Below are 16,520 nucleotides of genomic sequence, written 5' to 3'. Positions count from 1 at the left end.
TTATTTAAATGCCAGTACAGCAAATGAAAAGAAAGAAATACAGACAGCTAAATAAGTTAAGGTATATTTTTCTATATCAAACATAATGGTCTTAGTCTGGTGTCATTTACCCATAAACATATTACTCAAGTCATGAATTTCAGGAGCGCTTCTGTTACAATTACTGGCACACATGAGTGACTGCAAGTTTTGCTTTAAAGATGTGACTAAGTATTTCTACTCTGTGCATTTATTTTACCTTCAGATGTTTTGTTGCATTCTCCAACTCTGACAATATTCCATAGGGCACACGGGCAACACCGGTGAGATTAATTGAAAGTATGGCCTTGTTGAGATTATCCAAATTGTTTAACAAAACTCCTGTGCAGTTGTCATCACAAGCTAAACAAATAATTTTAAGAGAAGGAAGCAAAATTAGTATTAAAAAGAAACCACCAAATACTAAAATTTATTTTGTTTTACAAAGTATGTGTCTTCACCTTTTGAGTTAAGAGTGATTAAGTATAATAATCTTGAGTATACAGATTCATAGTATTGCCCTCCCCTTCGTGCCCCAAGGGTGGATCTATTCCAAATATACTTCCCTTAGGTTAGCACACACTCAAGCCTTATTGATTCTGCTGGCTATTGAGCTGCTTGCTGTATTATAAGCTTATTGAGCCTATTTAGCTATATTGCTATAAATCCAGGGTGATACCACTGACACTCACTCAAACAGGTTAGGAAGACAGGAAATTCAAGCCTACAGTGGTGTAATTCCATTTATTCCTTGGGGTTGTTGGGTTTTTTTTACTTATACAAAGCAAAACCAGAGACCTAAATCCCAAATTATTGTAAAAGTAGATTACTGTACTTGCTGTGTCTTTCTGCTATCCACCCTCTCATAAGGAATTGGTGGAATATGACTAATTATAGGTGAAGAATGCCTACATACCTGGGATAACTCCAAAAGTAGTATTATAGCAACCTCACATACAAAGGGTCAAGGATGTAGGAATTCAGCATTTACAAATAAATAAAGGTATGCTACAGACTGCAAAAAATTATTAACATGATCTTTCCTTAAACTTGTCTGTAACACTAAATAAACCACTGTAAGGATTAACTGCTTGTCTGATGTTAAAACTACATGAAACTGTAGTTTCCTCTGTGTTCACAGAATGATTGAGGTTGGAAGGGACCTCTGAGATTACCTAGTCCAACGCCCCTTGTTTTACAGGGATATTAAGTTGTTAGGATTTCTTTCCTTTCATAGGAAGAGTAAGTCCTGACATCACAAAAGCATTCAAGGAATAATCATGCAGACATAAACATTACTGAAATCGACCAAAGACCATTGAGAAAGTAAACATTTTTAAAACCACCTACAGACACACTCGTCTTCCACAAGAAGATGTCTCGGTTCACACTCCTCACAGAGCTGTCCTGTCACACCTTGCTTACAGAGGCACTGGCCAGTTGCATTATCACAATTAGTATGAACAGAGCCGCTTGGATTGCATTGACACGGATGGCAGCTGCCACCAGAAAGCTGAGGGTCACCATAATAGCCAAGAGAGCACCTACACAGAGAGGAATGGGACACTGAACATCAGGGGATATTCATCATGAAATTAGATGTTATAATTATGTTGGAGAATCACTAATAGGTTTTTAATTAATGGCTTCTTAACAGTAACTAACTAATCACTCTAAGGCCTTGAGCACTCACTCATCTATTTATTTATGAACACTGAATAATCTATTCCAAGTACAAATATAGATCATATTCATCAAACTGTCCTTGGGAGCTGGGGATAACCGTGGACATCATGTGTAACTCACCTTTCACAGTACTGGCCTTCATATCCTGGAAGACAAGCATCACAGTGGTAATCCTGAACACCTTTCAGGACACAAGTGGGACTAAAACTGGGGAGGAAGGATAAAGAAATGCCTGCTAGCACATAAACAGAAGACCATACAAAGACAGAGAACACCTTCAGCCACAGGTTAAATATTGTAAGCAACACCATCATCTGCTCAATCTGATGCAGTACTCTAGAGTTTGCACTTTAAATTATTCGTTTCATAAAAAGTTTGGCTTCCCAATATGACTCCATTACCGTATGATATGCGAAACCACCTTATGGCCTTCCTTTTCAAAGATAAGGCAATGAAAAATGGATGCGGCATGATATGTTTATAGTATGTATCTAACTGAGACTTGCATGAGAATATCAGAGTTGCTAGACTCTGGTTCAATTAACCAAAAGCAAGCAACAAATAGGCTTTTCAAGCTTCTGAAGCAAAAACAGCTAGCACTGTATTTTGATTTTCAAAATATAAAGTTAACTGTTCCCCTACCAAACAAACATGTATAAACGTCAAACAAAAGAGTACTTGTTCTTCCCCTAGGACTGATTGCATGAAAAGTTTCTGCATTGACTGGAGATGGCCTGAATCTTTGCAAATATAAAAGCAATGTTTTTTCAGATGAGGAAAGAGACCCACATTTGAAACTAAAACATGTCCAAGAAACTCTACTTTGTTTTCCATAAAACATTCTATGTGGCTGACCTACTCTTAGAGAAAAAAATTGACTTATCTATCAGCTAATCTTTTTATCGTAAAACCTCAGAGTCATCACTAGCTATGAACAACTCAATTTAAGCTCCATTTACTTAAAACAGGTAGCTTTTAAATGTCTACAAATTAAGGACATCTACTGATAACTAACTCCTGTTGTCACAGCATGGGAGGAGTAGGAGGTGGGATATACAGTACAAGAAGTCCAGAATGTTAAAATATACATTGGATTTAATAAGTTCTGGTTACCTAACAGGGTTGGCTCTGGGACAGGCACAAAGAGAGCAGTCGTTCACAGATCCAGTAACTTCCCCATAGTAGCCCGGAGCACAAGCGCTGCAATAATCCCCAACTGTGTTATCTCTGCAGTTCTGATACACAAAAAAGAATTCAGACAGTTTAAAACAACAACAAACAACAAGAGGAACTTTATCTTCCCCCAATCAATAAATGTATACAGTTTCCAACAATCATCTCTCAATGTCACTACCCATTGGTCAGCATTCTCTGAGTGGAGGAACCTTCTATGCAAAAATAAGCAGAACACCAGCATATTTTCTCTTATTTGAATGCACCCTCTGGCAGGCTGACCTAATTTCTGTTCTAAATTTCCATTAAGGTTTATATATTCCTGCTTCTATTAATCCAATTCAGGCCAGGAAATCACAGAACAAAGCAAAAAATCCTCAAAAAAGAACCCCAAAAAACAACTGATAGAAAAATTAAACAGGATACCTCGATAAAAAAATGTAAATTTCAATGTTTCAGCAAATGCATTTGAATAGTATAAACCAAGAACCATCCACAGTTCGGATTCACACATGCTACATTTAATTTGTCAACAGTACTGATCAAGAGCCAGTGTTATTAATATTAAAACACTAAATCGGTATTATAAACATAATTTAACTGTCTAGTTCCCTAAGTGAATAAAATTCACTTTCTCCCTTTGTTTTTTAAATTCATATTCTTGCTAGTGTGCATATTTTAGAGGTTAGTTGAAGAAAATAAGCAGTAATAATGCAGCCTCCTATTGTATGGGAGCAGAAGTCAGAGGTGAAACCCACCTCTTCGCCTACACTACTCGGCGAGAAATATCTGATTCGTGATCTCAACACGTACGTGACTTGTCACCCCTGCAACAAAAAGCTGAGAGGAAGAATGACTAGTATTCACTAGCGTGAAAGACCGATGTGTTTTGGCCTTTACTCATGTGATACATACTTTAGGACAAACCTGAAAGTGAAAGCATAGCTTACAAAAGCCTGAAGGACTAAGGAAACTCATGTCAAAAACTGATTTTGAGGATGAATTCAGCACAAGTTGACTTTGAGCTAACCAACTCACCATTGGAAAAACAAAGCGATTGAAAAAGCTTTAGGAAAGAGTATTGAGCCATACCAGAGAACAGACTTAACATGCCTTACTTGGTTAGCTGAGAATTTGCTGTCCACAGAGCTGTCAGCCCACAAGATAGAGGCAATGTGTCAGTTAGATGTGGCCCCTCTTTGCAACATTTGGGATAAAATCAGAGATGTAAGCAAATTAACTTAGCATATCCCTGTACTACTTTAGTCCCTGGGAGTTAAAAAAGCATCACTTAAAGCTGCCCAGAGGATTCTTTTCCTGAGATACAAAGAATTTGACTTAGATCTAGTCTGTGGTGTGGCATGGCTTACTGCTTCCTTTACTACTTTTTTGTGTGACTAATAGACTTTGGCCAGAACAAGGACAGAAGCCCAAAAAGTCTCACAGAAAAATAAACAAACTGAACTGATACAGGAGTTATTTCTAACGCAAAACTAAAATAATTAATGATTTTGAAGATATTACGTGCCCCAAAAGCTTGATAATTTTACTGAATGGGCCCTAAGAGAAATACAACTACTCAGTTTTACCATTTTTCAGAGTTGGGGGGAAATTATACTTTATCCAAATAGTACGGCCATAGGCTTCTCCCGGAAACTCCTTCCAGAGGTTACTGTCATTGTATGCTCAGATGAACTCAATAGAAAAAATATATGAACTGTACATACCAAGCACTTTCCATTTTCAGGATCACAGGTTTCACTGTGGTTGTTGCACTGACAGGGCACGCAAGGTGCTATCAGATTGTGAGGCTCTTTTATACCAAGTTCTGTATGCTTTCCCCTGTAGTATCCTGGAGCACAGCTCTGTTTATAAGGAGAGTAAAATAAAAAAAAAATAATATATATAGCCATGTCTAACAACAGTTGTAAAAGCCGTTTAAGTAACTTTATTACCCCACTATTAGACACACGTAAAGGATTCAAGGATTCTGTACCTGACAGGACAATCCAGCATAACCAGCAGGACATCTACATTGCTCTACAAGATGAGCTCTAGCTCTGCCTAGATGCATTTCTTCAACCTTCACTGCAATTTCCATTGAGATATTTGCAATTCTACAAGATAAAGGCAGAAGAGAATGTGAACATCTAGAAAAGTCCTAGCAGCAAAACTGAGATCTAAATACTTTTGTGCTCCAAGATCAGGGCTACCATACATAATCTCCCATGATCCCCTTTCCCTCATGCAAATATCTCAATAAAATCTGAAGATTCTTTACTTATTTATGGGGTTTCAGGACCTATAACAAACAAACCAGAAGTACTTAAAAGAAATACAGGTTGATTCCCATCGGTCTGCAAAACCTGACAAACCCAGCACGCAAGAGTATGTATTTCTGCCTCAGAAACACTTGACAGAAATATATCTGCTTTGTCCCACAGATTTTTGGACATAACTAACAAAAAGATAGTTAAGGGCATGTGAATCAAAAATAATCCTAAATCTGGAGGTGGAACCACACTTCTTCACAGCTGTGAAGATGTACAGATATTGGGTTTTCAGCAGAGCCACCTGTTTGTCTTGTTGGTTTCCGAACTGACAGATGCAATGATCATATCCCATCTCCTCCCTCTCATTAGTAAACTAGTTTTTCTTCCAAATGACAGTAAAATGCTACCATTCTGAGGTGGGAACATTTTACTACCATTGCCCAGAGTGCATAAAGCTACAGGAGGCCCCTAGAACTCAGGGGACCATGCGTTTCAAACAAAAATGTCAATACCCATAAAAATAAGGTAGGAAAGAAATAATTTAGAAAATATCTAACTATATCATCCATCCTGCAGAACAATGCATCAGCCTGTAAAGCTCTGTGCTTCTTTATGGACTTTTCTATCAAAGCAAGCAGCAGAAACATTTAGCGTTTCACAGAAAGAATCACAGAAGGATTCTGCTGCCATTAAAGGTCATAAATGTTTGCTTTCCAGAGGAAGAACAAAAGCCATAAATAGGAAGTTGGGAGATTTCGCTAATTTAGTTAAATCTTTACCATATAGCACAGCTAGGACTATTGCTAGGTTAAATTACAGTAAATGCAATGAGAGATTTCTTTACCTGCTTTGCTGTAATCCTTGGCCATAAGCTGCCTTGATAAGGATGTATTCAACATTGCTTAGCACAGACATGAAGTCAGAACGCAAGACAGGCTTGTCAGACACAGAGTTAAAATACTTCCAAAAATCCTAGGGAAATACAAGATATTGTTAGGACCATGAGTGTTCACGCTCACTTCAAGGTAGTGCTCTGTTCTTCCCTACGTGTTCTTTCAGAAATGCAGTCACAAGTCACTATGTCTAAACTCTAGGTCCCAGAAAATCCAAATTTTTGTCCATGATAGAACAAGGCGTGTGTTTATATCATTTCTCCTATCCTTCCCTGCACTCAACTTCCATGACCAGTTTCTACAGGAAAGCAGTCCAGGCCTGCATCACACAGCTTTTTCTAGCTAGTTCTGGAGAACCCAGAACAGCCAAAACATCAGGACTTCACAAGCAGCCCTTATTTCATGTGCACTTAGAAACAGCTGCTGTAACTGTGTCCTGCCTCCTGCCAAGAAGAAAGACTAGACCTCACCGCAGCCGCAGTCAGCAGAGAGTCCCAGAGGCCAAACAAGGTCACCATTATCTCCTCTGAAGTTGTCCAGTGGGTGCTGCTGCAACTTACTGCTCCTGCTAGGCTAAGATTCACATCCCATATAATACTCCTGGGCTGTGAGTGTAACAAAGGCTACAAAATTATGAGACTGACTGAGAGTGACAACACTTGGCTGCCTGTCATTTATGGTCAAAATCTGAGCCTCTGTTTGAGAAGCTTGCCACAGCAACACCTTTAGCACTTCCAAAATAAGAAATAATATCAAAATGTTATTTGCTGCTATAGCATGATATTCTCAGCCTTTTCCCCACTAAAATAGATGCATTTTAATCCAAGTGTTCTATTTACTCAACCTATTTGAAATCAGATATGCATTTTTCAGAGTATTTTATTAGACATATAGAGCCTTTCTCTAAAAGCTCATAGAAGAAAGGCATTATTTCCACACTAATGTTTTGGCTTACCTCTTTCATTTCTACTTCCTTGTCAGTTCTTACACTGTTTTCTGGAGAAGGGATGTCTGCATAAATGACCAACTTGCTGGTGTGACCTCCTTTCATTAGAATCTGTGGCTCAAAATTTGAGGTTCCAAAGCCATCCAAAGCATAAAAAGCAACAGTGTATCTCAGCTTCCCACCATAGGCCATGAGCTATTTGGATAAAAAATTACTACTTTTATTTGTTCCAAGGTTAGAGCTACTAGCTGAAAATATTTTAATGTCATTAGAAGACTTGAAAACTGTCTGTTCTTTGAAGAATTGGCAATAAAACATGAAAATTGACTTAAACTCAGCGGGTTTTGCACCAAAGTTAAATGCATATTTCTAAAAAGCGGCCTCAGTTTCTTCTTTTAGGCTTTTTCAAGGCGTGCACTCAATTTTCATTTAATTGTTAAGCAATAGAGATTCCGTGATCTATACACTGAATCCAGCATCAAGGTTGAAAACTCTTTCAGGTTTCTAAAGTAAAATTGAATACACCACTCTTTCCCCTCAGTACAATCTCTGAAGAGTAACATAGTAATTAAATATGGGTGTTACCAATTTACAGGGTCAAGCAAAACCTCATTAGGAAAGGGTAATATAAACACGTTGTTTGTGCTTGCTATAAATGAGTTCAGTCACTGAATATTTATATCATGACCTACAAGGATAGAACTAATGCAGAAAAATGTTGTCAGGATAAAGTGACTATTATACAATAAAGGAATGACTAAATAGACAATAAAGAAATTATCTACAAAGCATTGTAATTGTTTAATGATCTTACCTGGTCTCCCTGAAACTGCTCTGGTAACCTCCAGTAAAATGTTTCTGTATTCAGGTATTTTCTGACTATAGCAGCATCCAGTAAAACATCAGGAAATTGTGAAAATACTCCTTCCACTGTTCCAGTCAGGTTACTTTGAGCTACTACACGCAGAATGGACTGATCTGGAGTTAAGGTTATCTGCAACACAAAAAGAAAAAGACTTGTTCAACCCACTTACCATTGGCCGCCTTCATCGTATGCCACTGCCTCTGTAAGTTAACCAATTACATTCACCCTGATTCATGAAATGTATGCAACCTTCGGCACACTAGCGCCTGACATGAGGATAACACCAAACTGTGTCTGTATATTTATGCCACTTTACTTACCGGAATTCTCACATGATCTTCTAGTTCTGAACAAAATGTGGACATCCCAAAACAAAAGCATGGAGTACAACCTAGCGCATTGTTAGAAGACAAAGCAAAAGTTCCAGGTTTACACTCACTGCATTGTAGACCAAATACATTTTCCTGGAGAAAATGAAAAAAGAAACATAAAAGCACAGTCATATTAATTCACTAACAATGAAACATGGTTGTCTTTGGAAGAAAAACTAGTTGCTATGTAAACAACGTAACAGAAAGTCAATTACTGTATCTGTTTTGTTTTACTACATGCTACATTATTTTTCCCATTATTTTCCAATGCTGTTAAAAAAAAACCCAACAACAACAACAACAAAAACAACCAAAGAACATTCAAGCTAAAATCATGTATTTGAATTTCTAGCAAAAATCAGCAGCTATATATTTCTATTCACGACAGAAGAATCTTCCCTCCATCCTCCCCCACCCCATCTGGAAGATGAGTTCTCAAAGCTGAAGAAACTGCTCAGTATGAATAGGAATCAAGGGACTTATTCCCAAGTGTTTGTTTTTGCACTTGATTCCCAACTGGTAAGTCCAACTTGAAGAAACAGCCAAAACTACAATCAGTGCCCACTGGAACCTTTGGTCAGAAGATTGAGAGAGACATATGAAGGCATACATTTGTTGCCTTGAAATAAGTTCTTTTCTATCACTCAGTCTTTCAAGAACAGACTTCCACCTTTTCATAAAAGTCTATATGACTAAATCTCTGCATTTAATGTTTCCTTTTTTAATACAAGAATGTCAATTCAGCTCTCACTACTAGCAATATGAATTATTTTTAAATGCTGCCTTTGCTTACAGCATAGGAAACAAATTTTAACTTGCAACACAAAACATTTATAAAAAGTTGAGGTCCTCTATTTTGTATTTATTGGCTTCTTCCTATCATTATCGTATGGATTTTCAAAAAAGCAGACTATATCACCTAAATCAATGCATTGTTCCCGAATTTAATAAACCCACGTGTACTCTCTGTATTTCATTTGTTCCATTTCTATCATGAGGATAAGAACAGAAGCTTTTCCACTGGAGTTTTCCAGCATTTAATAAGTTTTTTTAAATGCTTTCACATCTAGGATGGACACATCTGTAGAAGTGCTGCCTGTCTACCTCTACACAGAGAATGAAATAAATTATTGCCAAAACAGCATGTAGGGAGTTTATGCTTTTAAGTTAAGAAAAAAACAACTTTTTTATCAAGGATTGCCTGCTCAGAAACTTCAGGATGATACCAATTAATGTGACCTGCACTCAGAAGTGCAACTCTTGCAGCAAAGTATTGCTAGACTCTATGAAGAAATAATTTTCTGTGGATTGAGGTAGAAACATTTTCTCTGTATTGTTCATTGCATACTTTTATCTATTACTGCTGGTTCTTTTCCAATGTTCTAAGTGTATTGAGAAAAAAACCAAAACTTTTAAATAGTAACTAAGAAATAATGCACACGAGTTATAAACTTTTATTATTGGAACAATTTGAAAGGCAAAATGTAACCGTAAAAAAAAGCAAGTGGAATAAATAAAACATGTAAAAATTGTACCATTAAAAATGGTTCACACGGCACTGTTCTTGCTGTCAGAAGGCATTTACATCTTACAGAGAAATACCGTGACACTGAAGTCACTACCACCATTCTCATATATTTAACAAGATTTTTAAAAAATTTGTTCCAAAACTCAAGGCCAGTACTTTTTCAAAGAAGGCAGACAGAAATCTAGGAGCAAAAAGAAAAGCAAGACAAATGGATCCTCATTCATTCCTACCTTACAATATTAATCCACAAAAAAGGACTCTGAATGTACTACAAGAATGATGTGGCTACAGAAATTCACTTAACACAGAACAAACACATAGATGCTACATTGAGCAAATGCAATCTATTTGAATTTAGGACTGCAGTGAGACCATAGTCATGAAATATGCCAAATCCTGTACAAGACTAGAAAGACACCAGTCATTTTCCTATCAGATATACAGTGGCTGTTCTGTAAACTTAGCAAGGATTCGGCATTAAGTCAGCTAGAAATGACTTTTTGTGATAAGCATACAATGGGTCTTGATCCTGGCTTCTTAACATGCATCCACATCAAATTCCATTAATTTTGTCTAAAAGAGAACTACAGTACCATGCCACAATAATTTTATGACCACAAACTGGCAATAAAATTACCTGGCTATGTAAAACAAAACAAAGGGACGTATGAGAGACAAAATGTCCAGTATTATCATAGGAATTTCTGAGAACAGAAATAACAATGCCACATTGCTATCTCTTCAGCCTACAGCTGTGTAGCATCTGTCCAAAGTGGGGAGCATCAACTCGCAGTTTTTAACCCTGCTGATTAATAATAAGACCTGTTTAGTGCTGGCACAGAAAATCCTTTAGGGATGGATTTAGGTGTACTCAGAAATGTCTCAAAGAAGTGATGCAGATTGACTTTTGAAGTCTATTCAGCCCTACACCTTCCATGATGTGATAAATGCCCAGAAAGCCCCATGGCTGTCTCAAAAGAGTATGAATACTTCAGTACCTTGCAGGTGCAGATGCCAGTTTCTTCTTCACAACCACAAAGTCCTTCGGTGTCATCACACATCTCCACTTTGGTTCCACTCAAATCACAGTCACAGGCAACACAGTCTGGGTAGTCCCTGTAGCCAAATGCACACCTGGAACAGTCTTGTCCTCCAAATTCAACTTTGCACTGGCATTGACCTGTCAATACATCACACTGGAGATTGGTTGAACCAGTGTCGCTACAGTTGCACGCCTTAGATGAAAAGAAGAAATGTTCATAAATAGCAGATTTTTAAAAGCTATTATGTTACAACAGAAACAGCACAATAAACTTAGAGTAGCCTTTTATACTCAATATTTGTCAACAATTACTATAAAATAATATAAGGGAAGGCCTTCCACATAGAAATGGGGTGGTTTGGTTTGTGTTTGAATAAAGAACTGCATTTCCAGTAAATCGTAGATTGCAAAAGGTAAGAAGCTTTGTTGATCCCAAATCTGGATTGGGAATCAAAGGACTTGAAGGAACTTGTTTCAGAACACACACACACAAAAACCCAAACAAAATAAAAAACAACTCCAGAAGACTTTATTTAAAATAATATGTATTGAGTGCATAAAGTAAATTAACATGTTATATAAAAGCTGGATGGAAGAAATCTGTAAGTAAAATAATTTTATAAATGTGATAGAAATAAAAATCTTAATACTGACATTCTTTTAAGATTTTAAGAAGCATTAACAGGGTCTACATCTTGCTCAAGATTAATTTACTATTTGACGAGGAACCAAGAATCTCATTGCATCCACAGGCAGGAAACTAAGCACACACTGCAGCTCAGTACCAAAGGAATACTGTTCCCTGGCAGAGGACAACCTTCATTATGCAATCAGTAATAGGAACCTGTTATTACAAATATGTAAAGTGGATGCACTTAATGTATCACTCTTTTTTGAAGCAGACTGGATCTAATCTTTAGTCTTCATTTCATATCTGTGGTTACTTAACAAGTCCATTCTGCTCTGTGGTTATTTCTAACAGTGCAGGCATAAAGTACATTCCATCTATCATCACCTGGCTGTGAGCATTTTCCCTGAGTCTGTCCTCATCATGTCTCTCTGAGATGAAAAGCCTTACCTTGTAAAGCACTCTGCACAAAGACCCACAAAATCTATTAGCATCACTACATATCCTTTAGCCTTCTTCACAGCGAGCACTAGGAGCTACACACTGCCCAGTTTAATACACTTTATGACCAAACAAGTTAACTTTAGCTCCCAGATATTATTAAAGGTTTACAGCTCTGAACGCCATACCCCATTTTAAGAACCACAGAGTGGTCAGGGTTGGAAGGGACCTCTTGGAGATCATCTAGTCGAACCCCCTGCTAAAGCAGGTTCATCTAGAACAGGTATCATAACAACAGGAATAATCACATGTACTTCAATCTCTGTTTATATGTGATAAAGATAAATAAGGACTCTAAGGTACAATTAACTGTGCTGCAGCACACTTGAAAAGAGTTGAAAGCAAAACATGACTATAGCTTTGCTCCATCATTGCACCCAGAAACGGATGCTGAATACCACAAAAACAGCAAGAAATGGAGCCAGATTAAGTATCCCACTAATGCAGTCTGCATTGCAAGAACAGATGGCTGGGTTTCTGATGGCATCTCCCCCACTTCATCCATGTAGAGAGCATGCAAGAGCTTTCCCAGGGTTTGCCAGTAGACATTGCACTGAATCTCAACCTGCCACAGATGGTTATTCAGCACAGGGGAGCCTCTGTTGGGGCTGTTACCTGCAGATCATGGTATTGTTTGTTGCATCAAAAATGCCTTACAGTAATTCACGTTAATCACTTTGATGCTGTAACAAAAAGGAATGATAAACAACTAGCAAAAGTGAGCAGTTACATATTTAATTAAACTTGCTCATTGGTAAGTGCTGTGGTATCAATCACCCTTCGAAAGCAACGCTTCAAGGGAAATACACAAGGGACCAACACATTGTATTCGCAGAACATTAGGTAAGAATGACAGTAGCTGGTAGCTGACAAAGCAGTGGCTTAAAGACCAGCTGCTGAGTGAGTTGCTATGAATTACTAAGATGGTAAATTCTGTAGAGATATTATAGGACTAGTTTATCATGCTTACTCTAAAAAATTAAAGAGAAAAAAGAAAACAATTTGGCTAATACTTGTACTTGTCAAGTAATTACTGCATGTAATGACAGACCTTGTCAAGTTGATTATATTTGTGGTTTCTCCATGAAAATTTCCTATTACGTTCATGTAATTCTGAGGCTTTTTAAAATCTCAAGCTTTATAAAATAACGATTGGTCCAATGCCATATCTGTCAAAAATTTACTGCGTGAACCTAATTGCCTAAATTGTTGCTACTCTTTGGCTTTACACCGAGTTGGCATTTTACTGCTTAACCATAAATATAAAGCTGAGAAAATGGGAGTTGGCATTTTTTCCACTCATGAAACATAAACTACCTTATACCATTTTAATTTTAAATATTCAGAAAAAGTGTGCAATGATTTCCAAGATAAGCTGCACTTCATTGTTCTTAAAACCATATAATCACTCCTTGATTAGCACAGAAACTGTTCCTTGTTGTCAATTATTGCTATAAATCTGTTTAGTATCACTATTGAAGCAATTAAAAGTTAGAATATACACTTCAAAATTTTAATATGATCTATGCACCTATACAGAATCGCCACTCTGATCAGTACTTTCAAAGACATCTTTCTTAAAAAGTTCCTCAATAAACACTTTACACACTGATTATTTTTTTTTAATTAATGTAAACATGTTTTAACACTTTGAGACAGAGAATAAATATTGAGGTTCTCAAAACAAGGGTCCAATTCTGTCATTCGTATAAGGCAAATTAGCAGCCATGGCTTTTCGGCCAGCCTACCATACCTTGCAGCCAAGTTCAGGAGACAGTCCCCAGTGATTTTCTTCACAGAGTTCACATTTTGGTCCCCAAGTGTGAGGGGGACAAATGCATTGGCCAGAATCAGCATTACAGTTGTTCTGAGTATGAGCACAGTCACAGGCTGCAAGAGAAATAGGACCAAATGATTGATCTTATCCTTGCTTTAGCTACAGAGAAGAAATTCCAAGACTGCTGATAGCCTTACTTTTCTTAATTATACAGTACAATTTATCCATTCTACTAGGAACCCCTTGCCGTACCTAATCACTGAGAAACAAATTATGACCACAGTGGCATTTCATCTTTGTATTGAAAGCACATTATTGTTTCTTGACATAGCCTGCTTGGTGATTTAGAAAGCAGTGCTGCATTTCCACAAGGGAACCAATAAAGCCAAACAAAATTATCGTGGATAAGAGTAAATTTTTTAGGAAAAAAAAATCTCTTATAAAAGATACAAAAATCATCAGGAGATACAATAATGTTCTCAAGTAGATGAAAGTATTCATTTCAGAAATTCAGCAATTTCAGAATTGCTTAGTGAATAATAGGAATGGATAACTATTTTTATAATAACAAACTGCTGTAGGAAGCACTTGTCTATTTAAGAAATGCAATACTATTCTTGCTAAAAAGTAGAAGTTCAGAAAAGTGGGTTTATTATTTTTTAAATAACATTTACAAAATTTTAAAGACTGAAATTGTTAAAGGTACCTAAGGGATCTTTGATTCCTAGAAAAGACACAATACATATGTTACAAAACATAATCCTATTACATAATCTCACTGCAGATTTCACATTACTATAATATTTGAGGCATATTAAAAAGTTTGTCAGTTTGGATAAGAGGTAGGCATTCCTTTGGCTATACTGTGTTGAAAAAAGCATCTTATTAACATGATAAATTGGGTTTTGTGATGGCATGTTCTCTATTTGAGTTAATATTTTCCTCTGCATCATGACTAAAAATTGTACACACCCAGATGATGATGGGAAAATAGATTCAATGACATCTTTTCAAAGTATAAAATATATTTTTAAGAATTAAATGAAAAAACAAGTTCAGAATCAGTAGCTCAGCTCTCATGAATGCGGAAAAGAAAGTTTCTATTCTCTCTGAAGGACTAAAAAGTTTTGTACAAAAAGAGACAAAGGAGCTATTTAGGATGTAATATTTCTCTCATGCAACCTTTATGAGTCTTTATTTCATCGTCACCACCTTTTACAAGGAACCACACAATAAGCAAAGAAACGTTTTGTTCCATAGCTTAATCAAAGTATTAGGAGACCATTCTACAGATTTTTCTGTATAGTCATCAAAACAAATGACCTTTACCAGAGTTTAACATAAAATATATTGCTGAAAGAAATTCCAGACAAACCCTGCAAGGATCATGGATTAGAGCTCACCTGTGCAGCCACCATCCTGGAATGCATGAAAGCCATGAGCACAACGATCACACTTTTCTCCAGCCACTCCTGGTACACAATGACACTGCCCCCAGTGATTGCACTCCTTGGAGACGGAGCCAAATTGACTGCAGTTACAGGGAATGCAGCCAAGCCCAGCAAACAGGCCATAATAGCCATTCTGTTGAACAGGAAGTAAATACATTTGAGCTATATTTCATAATTTTTTCAAAAACAATATGATCTAAATTTTTATTTTCCCTGCTCTCTGACCTGCATGATTATTGGTCAGCACTGTGTGACTGCTGTGTGAGGACTCCCTGGCCTTATCTTTTCAGTGTTCCCAGCTAAATTCAAGCATGTACTTCAGTGAAAAAGCGAACACTGAAATGTTCTCATGGTCTTCTCATCTCAACATTTAGACTTTATGCTTTAAAGTCTGAGGTTATCTTAATTTAAAGATTTCCATGAGGTGAGGGTGGGCTGTGCTGATCAGGCACAGATTTCTGTGAAAACGAATGAAAGACCAGAACAGTGGATTCAAAAGCGTTCAGTTAGGCTGGCACAAGGGCAGTAAGATTTTTCCTGACACAGCTGGTCAGTGAACCCACCAGGGGAGATGCCCCACTGGACCTGCTGTTTACAAACAGGACTCGTGGGTGATGTGGCGGTCAGAGGACGTCTTGGACATAGTGATCATGAGATAAGAGTTTTCAGTTCTCAGAAAAGTAAGGAGGGTGGTCAGCAGAATCGCTACCTTGGACTTGCAGAGGCCAGCTTTGCACTATTTAAGAGCCTGACTGACAGAGACCCTTGGGAGATAGTTCTGAAGGGCCAAGGGGTCCATGAAGGCTGGACATTATTCAAGAAGGTAGTCTTCAAGGCGCAGGAGCAAGCCGTCCCCATATGCCAAAAGACGAGCCGGCAGGGGAGGAGAACGGCCTGGCTGAACAGAGCCTTGGCTGGAACTCAGGGGAAAAAGGAGAGTTTACCACCTTTGGAAGAAGGTGTAGGTAACTCTGGAGGACTGTAAGGATGTCACGAGGTTAGACAGGGCAAAGATTAGATACGAAAGCCCAGCAGGAACTCAGGTTGGCCTCTGCCATAAAAGATAACAAAACATGGTTTTACAAATACATTAGAAACAAAAGGAGGGCCAAGGATAATCTTCATCCTTTATTGGACGCAGCAGGGAACATTGCCACAAAGGGTGAGGAAAGGGCTGAGGTACTTAATTTCTTCTTTGCCTCAGACTTTAACACTAAGACCAGCTCCTCTCTGGGTACTCAGCCCCTTGAGATGGAAGATGGGGATGAGGAGCAGAAGGCAGTCCCCACAGCCCACGAGGAAACAGTTACTGACCTGCTGCTCCACTTAGACACACACAAGTCTATGGGGCCACATGGGATCCACCCC

At 37.7% G+C, this 16,520-nt stretch overlaps 1 protein-coding gene across 1 annotated transcript in view; it reads right to left on the bottom strand.

The window, feature by feature from the left end:
- LAMA1 (laminin subunit alpha 1) overlaps positions 1-16,520 on the bottom strand; it is a 107,422-nt gene that overhangs the window by 35,475 nt on the left and 55,427 nt on the right. Inside the window, exons 21-33 of the mRNA XM_040588521.1 lie at positions 15,105-15,285; positions 13,678-13,814; positions 10,752-10,988; positions 8,175-8,318; positions 7,804-7,983; positions 6,999-7,184; positions 5,995-6,122; positions 4,874-4,994; positions 4,605-4,742; positions 2,818-2,939; positions 1,825-1,911; positions 1,369-1,562; positions 239-381 (exon numbers count right to left, since the gene is read on the bottom strand). Of these exons, the coding sequence (XP_040444455.1) occupies positions 239-381; positions 1,369-1,562; positions 1,825-1,911; positions 2,818-2,939; positions 4,605-4,742; positions 4,874-4,994; positions 5,995-6,122; positions 6,999-7,184; positions 7,804-7,983; positions 8,175-8,318; positions 10,752-10,988; positions 13,678-13,814; positions 15,105-15,285 (1,998 nt within the window). The remainder of the gene's footprint in view (positions 1-238; positions 382-1,368; positions 1,563-1,824; positions 1,912-2,817; positions 2,940-4,604; positions 4,743-4,873; positions 4,995-5,994; positions 6,123-6,998; positions 7,185-7,803; positions 7,984-8,174; positions 8,319-10,751; positions 10,989-13,677; positions 13,815-15,104; positions 15,286-16,520) is intronic.

Source organism: Falco naumanni, chromosome 3 (assembly GCF_017639655.2).
Source record: "Falco naumanni isolate bFalNau1 chromosome 3, bFalNau1.pat, whole genome shotgun sequence".
Taxonomy (NCBI): Eukaryota; Metazoa; Chordata; class Aves; order Falconiformes; family Falconidae; genus Falco; species Falco naumanni.
The sequence above is the reverse complement of the archived record's forward strand: the minus strand, read 5'-3'. Positions and strand labels throughout refer to the sequence as shown.